At 34.6% G+C, this 9,882-nt stretch overlaps 2 protein-coding genes and 1 non-coding gene across 6 annotated transcripts; 2 read left to right on the top strand and 1 right to left on the bottom strand.

The window, feature by feature from the left end:
• Window positions 1-751: 751 nt before the first annotated feature.
• LOC106382894 (O-fucosyltransferase 39-like) lies at window positions 752-3,811 on the bottom strand. 4 transcript variants are annotated; one of them, XM_048747324.1, is made up of 7 exons: window positions 3,468-3,811; window positions 3,091-3,147; window positions 2,923-3,004; window positions 2,489-2,855; window positions 2,125-2,401; window positions 1,328-1,555; window positions 752-1,252 (listed from the first exon to the last, which is right to left on the bottom strand). In XM_048747324.1, the coding sequence occupies exons 1-7, from the start codon at window positions 3,567-3,569 to the stop codon at window positions 845-847; spliced, it is 1,521 nt and encodes a 506-aa protein (XP_048603281.1). In that variant the 5' UTR covers window positions 3,570-3,811; the 3' UTR covers window positions 752-844. The 4 variants fall into 4 exon arrangements, with proteins under 4 accessions (XP_048603281.1, XP_048603282.1, XP_048603280.1 ...); XM_048747325.1 differs by having other exon boundaries at window positions 2,489-2,852; XM_048747323.1 differs by having other exon boundaries at window positions 2,489-2,852; window positions 3,459-3,778.
• A 751-nt stretch (window positions 3,812-4,562) lies between these two features.
• TRNAS-GCU lies at window positions 4,563-4,644 on the top strand. Its single transcript has one exon. It is a non-coding gene; the product is annotated as a tRNA-Ser (tRNA).
• A 3,385-nt stretch (window positions 4,645-8,029) lies between these two features.
• Window positions 8,030-9,882, top strand: LOC106380185 (cyclin-D4-1-like). The gene is made up of 6 exons (XM_013819993.3): window positions 8,030-8,278; window positions 8,549-8,635; window positions 8,729-8,830; window positions 8,919-9,123; window positions 9,210-9,337; window positions 9,754-9,882. The coding sequence occupies exons 1-6, from the start codon at window positions 8,030-8,032 to the stop codon at window positions 9,880-9,882; spliced, it is 900 nt and encodes a 299-aa protein (XP_013675447.2).

Below are 9,882 nucleotides of genomic sequence, written 5' to 3'. Positions count from 1 at the left end.
TGAATTTTTTTCAAAATCTATGTGTTAACCCCCTACGAAAATATTGAGTTTTACGTTAAACGCTTTATATATTGAAGCCTAAACTTTTTAGTGTTGTTTTTTTTAATTTCTAACCACATTCTACATTTTTATTAATGTATGTTAAACTCTCTTTCATGGTACATGAGCATCGTTCAATTTGTTTTTAAATTAATTTAGTAAAACTTCATATACTTCTTAGATTAGTGGACTAACCATTATAAAATCGATATTTTCTAGAGAAATGGAGACAACAACGGTTTCAAACTTCTTTGACCATCATCATATATTTGTACATGAGGCAACTATGCATTAAAGCAATATTGTCATATTTTTTGAATTTTTTTCAAAATCTATGTGGTAACCCTTATGAAAATATTGAGTTTTACGTTAAACGCTCTATATACTGAAGCCTAAACTTTTTAGTGTTGTTTTAAAAATTTTAACCACATTTTACATTTGTATTAATGTATGTTAAACTCTCTTTCATGGTATATAAGAATCGTTATAATTATTTATCAATTAATTTAGTAAAACTTCATAATACTCCCTAAATTGGTGGAATAACCACTATAAAATTACTATTTTTTTGAAAAACGGATACAACAAAGAGTCCAAACCTCTTTAAACATCATCATATGTTAGTACAAGATGCAATTATGCATTAAAACAATATTGTCATATTTTTTGAAATTTTCTCAAAATCTGCGTGATCAATGAATAGCTTGTTTAGTTAATTAGAAAAAAGTTTCCATATAATAGATAAAAAGGTTATACAACTTAATTTCTAAGCAAAATGTAAAACTATTTTATTATATCCTCATCTTCAAACATGGCACATACAATCAGGAGCCGGATAAGTATAAATAGACTGTTTCGGTTTCCTTAACCGGATCTGTCCTTGTCTATTCACATGTCCTTCACCAAGCGCCTGTTGAAAATCCACCCAAGTGATGCTCTTGTTCAAGAAAAGCTGTCCTATCAACGCCATGTTCGGTCTAATCGTCTTGAGATTCTCGAACGTCCTATGACCAACGAGAGCGTTGTGCATGTTTCCAGGCGACGCAGAGATGAACACGTCGCTGTGCATGCTCACGTAGTAATCAAGTGCAGCTAGTAAAGAAGCTTTGCCTTTGATACGAGCTCGTTCTTCAGAAGAAGCTAGGCTTCTCTTGTCTTCCATCCTTGGGAAGACTTGTCTTAGTGCTGAGATCCTAGCTTCTCCTCCATATACCTAGAAAGCATAAAAGAAAACAGAACATAAGAAGAGGTTAGAGAAGAAATATAAGCTGAAGAGTCTGAGTCTGACCTTGTGGGAAGCGAGATAGAGACGAGTGTTGTTGTCGAAACCGAAAGCGGCTAAGAGAAGTCCCATCTCTTCTGGTGTTAGAGGACAACGTCCTTGACTTCTTAGCTCTTCGTCTGTGAACTGAGAGTTCAACACTCTTCCTTGCCAAATCATTTGTCGGTACTTCGCCAAAGCAAGTTTCTCTGCTTTGCCTCCACCAAAGTCACACGCCGAATGTGCAGCCATGTCCTATATACAGAACAAACTTCTTATTACCAAACAACTCAAAAAGACATCACCAAAAATGTTAGGCATATGTACATTTATCCGAGGAACCATACCAAAACCGAACTTCAGATCCTATATCTCTAAAAAACTGAAACCGAACAGTGACCGAATGGATGCCCTGAATTTTTAAAATACATATTATATACCTAAAATATTAGTTATATTTAGTTTCTAAATAACCAAATATCTTAAGATTCTATTTATAAAAGTGAATTATCTGAAAAACCAAATCACCCCAATCTTTTTAGTCCAAATTATCCTTTCTACCCAATACTTTTATCTAAACTACCCGAATTACCTAATATTTAAACTGAAAACCCGAATTATATAATATTTTAGCCATATTATCCAAAATCACCCGAAAAACCGGAGCAAAATTGGACCCCTTTCTAGATATCAGCTGGTTTCCAACTTTGCTACAGAAACCGAACCTATTGTAAGCACACGGAACAGTTCCTAAAAAAGCCGATAATCGAAATACCGGTACCGATACCGAACTGAAACTGACTAAAACTGAGAGTGAACATTACCTTGTCAAAGCGAAGATGAAGAACAGCGAACTTCCCTGGTTCATGTCTACTGTTCGGATTCGTCATGTCTCCCAAATGATCCACACTCTTTCTTTCCTTGTCGCTTCTCCATAACGGGTTTCTAAGACGGCTCACTAGAGCATCACCAAGCGATGTAATGTGAGGAACAAACCGCAACGCTTGGAAGTTCACTTTGCATCTCAGCCGTTGAATCTCACCAGGTAAGTGATCAAACGACAGACGGTGAGAGAACGGAGATATCGCAGCAATCCCATAGCTAAAGAAAAAAAAAAAAACTCCAAACTTTGAAGACTCTTGTAACGTTTTCAAAACAGTCATATCAACGTAAAAGAAAAACATATACCTGTGAAGAAGCGGTGAAACATTCTCAATATACCACTGAGCAGAAGCGTGAACAGGAGCGGTTTTAACACGTGTTTCACGGACCGCCGCGGCGTAGTACTCTCTCGTGCTCCAAGAGTACTCCTCAGGAAGCTCTTTAACTACTCTTACGTCATCTTTTAACGCATCGATAAAGTGATCCACGTCGAAGATGTCAACAAAAGAGCTTGAGTCTTGCCAAACGGGATTGATTTCAAGAAACGGGATCACGAGCGTTGCGTTTAGGATCTTAGCAACTGCAACCGCGTCGCATATACCCATTCGTTGTTGGTTAAGTCCTCCGTCGAGAAACACTTGGATATAGCCTTTGGTCGTATCCGGTAATGCTGCTATTCCAAAGATTAGAGAGAGATTAATGTAAAAACTAAATGAGAAATGTTGTTTAATAGTACTTACAAGGGGAATCTTCTAGATCGATGCATGGACTCCATCCTTGATCAGTCATTGGCTTCCATAGATCAGACTGCTCCCCACTTGCCTTGAAATAAAATTAAAAAAAAAAAACAAGTCTCATCAGCTCATTTATTTTCTGAAAATCATTTTAAAGGAATCTCTAATTCTTACCCGTTGTAAAGCACTCTTTAGCAAAGATAAATGTCTTGGCTTTATTGTGATCGCTTCCTGCAAAAAGAACTAATGTTTAGTTCCATCAAGACATGAAACTAAACAAGTCTTGAGTTATTGTTCCCTCAGGTCCCAGACTAATTAAATTTCAAGTCTTTAAATTCAATAAACCCAATAGTCAATCAAAAACATACTAACATAAACCCCGTTGGTGTCTCTGTCTATTAAACTTTCTATAAATAGATTCGAATTGAGAAATTTCTCCAACGGGAAAGATTGAAACTACTATTTCTGGAATCATGAAAACATAGTCGAGTGAACTTTCCAGATTAAAAAAAAAAAACAGAAAGAGAGAAGTTTTATAAGACCAAACTTACAGATGAAGAAGACGAAGTGGAAGTGGAGGCGTTGGACAGCAAAACGACGAAGAAGAGCACAGAGAGTAGTACCCCTCTTTTCAGGTTCGGATAAAGATTCATCACTTACTGTTTTTGCTTCTCAGAAACGAAGAAATCCAGATCCAGTTTCCAGGAAAGTTAAATCAATCAATACTCAGAACACTCTACTTCTCCTTCTTCAACGTGTACGTTTTTCTTTAGTTGGATCGAGAGTGTGAAAGCTTTCTTTCTTCTTTCGTCAATTTCCCAGAACGGTTTACAGAGAGAGAGAGAGAGAGCGCGTGAATGCTGTCTCACAAGGACAACTGTTCATTAACTTTGATGTCTTGTCTCTCCATGGGTCCCCCTTGTCTTGATTGCCCATAACTATTTTTCACTTTTATTATTCTCGTGACACACTATAACGGTAAAATTACTTAATTATTTTCTTTGACTCCTGAATGTTGCATAATCACACAAATTATAACGTGTAATTCTCTTTAATTAACTGAAACTTTCTAACATTCCACTTTAATGTTTATTGAAAACTATTTTAACATGGGATAATATATCTTATCTCAGAAAGCAAGTATATATATATATATAATATACTCCATTTGTTTCATATTTTCACACATATTAAAAAAACACATTAAAATACCATAATAAATGTATCGTTTTTTGTAATTTTCAATTTTCAATAATTTTTAACCAATAATAATTCAATAAAATCAATTAATTTTTTCGAAGTTTACAAATTTTTTATAGAAAACACAAAAAATACATCTTGTTGAAACAAATTTTCTTCCTAAAAAGTCTATCATCAAGGAACGAACGGAGTATATTGGAATAAACAGTAATCAAAGAATTTAACTGAATTTGACTTTCTTATTATACTTTTGTAGTCAATCCTTTTCAATTCATTTCCGTTTTTTTACTAAAATAAAAAACATTCAATAACATAAGCATCACGTACACATCTGTACGCCTGTGTGATTAGTGTAGATTGACATTTATTTTTTAGGACTGTAAATAAATTAAGGTCTAATTACTCTGTTATTCTATCTAAATTAAATAGTTATTTCATAGCAATAAGTCGCTTTGGCCGAGTGGTTAAGGCGTGTGCCTGCTAAGTACATGGGGTTTCCCCGCGAGAGTTCGAATCTCTCAGGCGACGTTTATTTTTAAAATTTTGTTTCCAAGTGGAACGCAACTAATAGGCGCTATCTCGCGCGTGTTTCAACTGCTTGGCTGACTTTCATGCAGTTGACCTAGCTCCCATATTCATTCAATCACTTCATTAGAAATCGCTTAGTGTTTTGATCACTGCTTTATTCAGGAGCAGATGGATGGGCTTATGGACGATAAGGCGGTTATGTAATGCTTCCTCCCTTTGCTCTAAAACTTGTCGAAGACCAATGTTTTCTTATGACAGGTTATGTGCGTAGCTTGATGTTATCTGCTTGCTCTGTTCCAACTCTGTTACCTATTTTTAATTTATCCTTTTTCCTCAAATTTATATATATATATATATTTATTTTTTTTTTTATTTTTTTGAATATATGTTAAATTTATTCAAAAGAAAATAGCTTTTTTACAACAAGTGCATCATTTTTTTAAAAAAAGTTGGCACACTTTCAACATTGTTTATAAAGAACTCAAAGGAAAATCATCTAGTGGCAAACCACCGGGATAAGCTTCCAGCATAGTTTTGATCTCCCAATTGTTGAATAGAGCAGCATCGGTTCCTTACGTGACGATCCAAGAGTTTTCCAAGTTCCCTTGCTGGAGTGGCTATTGCACCATGTCTTCTTTCATTTCTTTCTCTTCAAATTGAGTGAATGGCGGCTTGAAGTGTATAACGAGTGAGGAAGTTCGTGAGAAAATCACCGCTGTTATCCATGATTAAAACCAAGAGCTCAGACCATTTCGAAGTGAAAGAGGTCTGTAATAGTCCTCTCATAAGAAGAGACCACACCTCAGACGAGTAGCTACACTCAAAAAACAAATGATCCCTTGTTTCTTGCGACGCACGACAGAGAATACAAGCTGAGTTGACTCCTCTTGATCATATCTATACATCCTCGTGATCCAAAAAGATCATAAAGTCTGCCCATTGTTGACCAAGAATCATACCAAAACGAGGTTTTTCTTCCATCACCTATTTTCATTCTTTGTAGGTCTTTTGCCTTATCCCAACAGTTTATGCCACATCCATGAGCCTGTTGTTGTTGTTTCCTTTATTGACCAGAATGATTTTCTCTTCATCAAATAGGATTGAATCCATTGAGCCCATAAAGATGGTTGAAAGGATAGTAATCGCCACATTAACTTTAGACAGCAGACTTGATTCAACTTCTTTAGAGATCGAAATCCCAAACCCCCTTCACTCTTCTCTCTAGTAATCACTTCCCACGAAACCTTAGCTTTAGAAGTACTCAGACTTGGCCCTGACCATACGAAAGCAGAGCATATACTATTGATTTCTTTAATGCAAGCTCCTGGCAGAATGAAACCAGACATCCAGAAGTTTACCATGCTGAGAATCACTGAACAAATGAGTTGATATCTACCGGCAAGTGATAAGAATCGATTTGTCCAATGGTTGATACGGTTCCTGATCTTCTCTATCAAAATAGCATAATCTGACTTGCCCATTCTTCGTGTCAGCAATGGTAGTCAGTGGCGGAACTACACCAAGAGTGGGAGAGGCACATGCCCCCACCCCCCTCCCCATAAATTTTTTAAACCAGTGTATTTTTGTATTGATTTATTATAATGCACTGGTTGATAATTCAAATTTATAAATGTTATACACAGAGTTTTATAGTTCTGCACCGGACAATAACTGTCTCTAGATCCGCCCCTGATGGTAGTCCCAGATATCTTACAGGTAAGGTGCCCGAGCTAAATCTGTATCTCTGCTCTAGTTGCTGTCTTACATTTTCCTGCATCCCAGCATAATACATAGTACTCTTCTCCATACTAATCTTTAGGCCAGAAATCTTAGCTGGGAGGAGCCTTGGACTGTAAAATCTTCCAATCTTTCAAATCCTCTACTCAATGCTGTTATGAAACGCTGCTTGCTTTAAGGATATTTACAGAATTGATTTCACTTAGGAGTTGTCAATCTCGTTTACGGTTTGGTTTTCTATTATATGATTTCACTGGTTTTGTAAAATTAAAACCAAAGAAGATCATTTGTAGTTCAGTTTATTTATATCTTGTTTAATATAAAAACTAAAACTTCACTTTGGTTTGGTTCAGATTGTAATTAACACCAAAGTTTTAATATCTCGCACGTTGATTTTAATTCACGGTATATTACCACTACCAACAGGAGAATAAAACACGTAATTTTAAAAATAATACATGACATGTGGAATATTGAAATTTTTGTGTGAATGATAAGAAATATTTTTTTCACTCCACATGAATAAAACAAATATTTCGTACAGCCTATGATTCCATAATCATTTGAAGTAAATTCAAGCTAAGAAAAAATTATACTAATCACCTTAAAAGTCCTGGATTCGAGAACTTGACCACCAGTTGGGGAAGTTAATATATATTCTATGTAAAACGATGACTAAATATTTCATCTTAAATGTTGCGTAAAACAGAATACAATATCTTTGGGTAAAATAAATCCATATTAAAGAAAGACCATATTGTGTAAAAATCAAAGACCATACCAAATGTGTATATGATATAGTTTACTGATCTACATGTAGTAATTGAATCTACAGTTTACAGTTTACTGATTCCATGTAGTAATTGAAAAATTTTGACTTTAAAAGTGACTATATAGTAAAAACAGTGTGGTCAAAGATCAATGAGAGACAATTATTTAACCATCATTATTGATGGATTTTGAACATATATATTAAATCCATATTCTGTTTAATGTTATGTTGATTTTAATATACATTAACTTATTTGGAGCATATTTTTAATTCGGTTTGAATTAGAAAAAGATCTTACGGTTCGACGAATATTTATGCTAAATAAGAACAATATCACAATGCTTATTTTGTATATCCTATCATATAATTTTATCATTTTATGCTTACAAAATACCACAAGATACTAATCCAAATATATTGAAATTCATGAAAAATATAAAATATTTGTAGATATATAATGGATTTGATACTGTTTTAAACTATTAGTCAAACTAAATTAGCTGTAACTATAATGGGGATAAAATAATAAAATTTTCAGAATTGGCTGTTTTAGATATTTGACTATTCAGATTCGAAAACCTAAAATACAATGAACAAAACTAACTAAATATCCTCCCAACAACAAAATTCAAACACATTTCCATAAATTTATCAATATGGAAACGTATGTAACCACGATAGTCAATTCACTTTCTATATTCTACTCTTTGATCTTCTTCTCCTATTATCACATTACCTACTTACCCAAAGAGAAAGACACATATCTTCATTTCATCAATAAAAAGCTCCTTCCTCTAACTTGTATCCATCACTTTCCAATCTCTAGATGACATTATATTAAAAACAATTTTACTTTTTGAACAACACTCTGTTGTTATGGCGGAAAATCTAGAACTGAGTCTTTTATGTTCAGAGACCATCAACGTTGGTGATGATGACATGATTTTTGGTCGTGAAGTTTCGAATTTTCAGATAGGTTTTCCATTGGAGAGCGAAGAGATTATCAGAGAGATGATGGAGAAGGAGAAGCAGCATTTGCCAAGTGATGATTACATCAGGAGACTCAGAAGTGGAGATATGGATTTCAATGCCAGAAGAAGAAAAGCCCTTAACTGGATTTTTAAGGTTTGATTTTTATTTTATTTATTGAATTGTTATCATCCCTTTGATGAATGATCTGGACATAGAGTGGTTGGTATGAATATTAGGCTTATGCAGAGAGAGAGAGATGTTGCCTTAAATCTGTGAATATGATGTTTTTTTTTATCAACTGTGAATATGATGTTCATTTGACAAATAGATTATATTAAATCTCAAGGCTGTAGATCTCTAAAAGATAGAGATGGAGGAAAAAGAGATAAAATTTTAATGCATCTCTTGTTCTTATTACAACAGGCTTGTGAGGTGCGCCAGTTTGGACCATTGTGTATTTGCTTATCAGTCAACTACTTTGATCGATTCTTGTCGGTTCATGATCTCCCTGTAAGTTCACATTGATTCTTGAACATGTTTTTGCCCTTCATCATCTAAAACTCCCACTTATGTAGCTTCTTGATATATGATTTTGTCTTGTAGTATGACAAAGCTTGGACAATGCAGTTGTTGGCTGTGGCTTGTTTATCATTGGCAGCCAAACTTGAAGAAACTTATGTCCCAAGGTTATTAATTGATCTTCAGGTACAATCACTCTCTCACAAAAAGATCGGTAAATCATCTAATTTGTTAATGTCATTGATCGATTGAGGTTTTGGTCACATCTGAATAGGTTGGACATCCTGAGTTTCTGTTTGTGGCTAAATCAATCCAAAGAATGGAACTTTTGGTGGTGAACAGATTGGAAGGGAGATTGAGAGCCATAACTCCTTGCTCATACATAAGTTATTTCCTGAGGAAGATGAGTAAAAGTGATCAAGAACCATCCAACACATTGATATCCATATCACTGCAAGTGATAGCCAGCAAAGCCAAAGGTGAAAAAGGTCTATCACTTTTGTTTTTTTTGTGCTTTTTGGGGTTAAAATGTTGGAGTATAATGGTGGGTTGTGTGAATGAACAGGTATTGACTTTTTGGAGTTTAGACCTTCTGAAGTTGCTGCTGCAGTGGCACTTTATGTTTCTGGAGAACTGCACACAGTACAGTTTGACGACTCTTCCTTCTCTCCTCTTTTCTCACCATTTCAAAAGGTAAATGAAGTTCCACTTTAACTCTCAAACTCATTTTCATTACTTCAATTTCAAGGAAATGCCAGTTCTGGAGAAGAATGAAATCATTAAAGATGATACATAAATATATGTGTGCGCGCATTAACTGATGCATTGCATACACATGTTTTATTATATTTTATAAAAAGCTGTGGAAAAAAATAAAGAGAAACTGGTCAATGTGTCCAAATCCTTTGACTTCCAAAACTAGAGGAGCATATAGATCAAAGACCACTTTAAAGTCTATTATTCAATAGCTGGGTAAAAGCTGATAGGATATTTATGTTTGTGTTTTGTGTTCAAGAGACAAAACGAAGTGTCAAGCTTCTAAACTTTGTTTTTGGTTTTTGAAAAATGTTTTTAAAGTTTGTTGATTCTTTTATTAACTCTATTTGCAGGAGAGAGTGAAGAAGATTGGGGGAATAATAGAGAGTGGTGGCTCAGGCTTATGTTCACAAACACCCAGTGTGGTTTTAGAAGTATCAGCTTCTTGTTTCAGCATTAAGACTCATGCTTCTTCTTATTAA

The sequence above is a fragment of the Brassica napus genome, chromosome C2 (genome assembly GCF_020379485.1).
Source record: "Brassica napus cultivar Da-Ae chromosome C2, Da-Ae, whole genome shotgun sequence".
NCBI classification, from domain to species: Eukaryota; Viridiplantae; Streptophyta; class Magnoliopsida; order Brassicales; family Brassicaceae; genus Brassica; species Brassica napus.
This window is presented reverse-complemented; position numbering and strand designations above follow the sequence as displayed.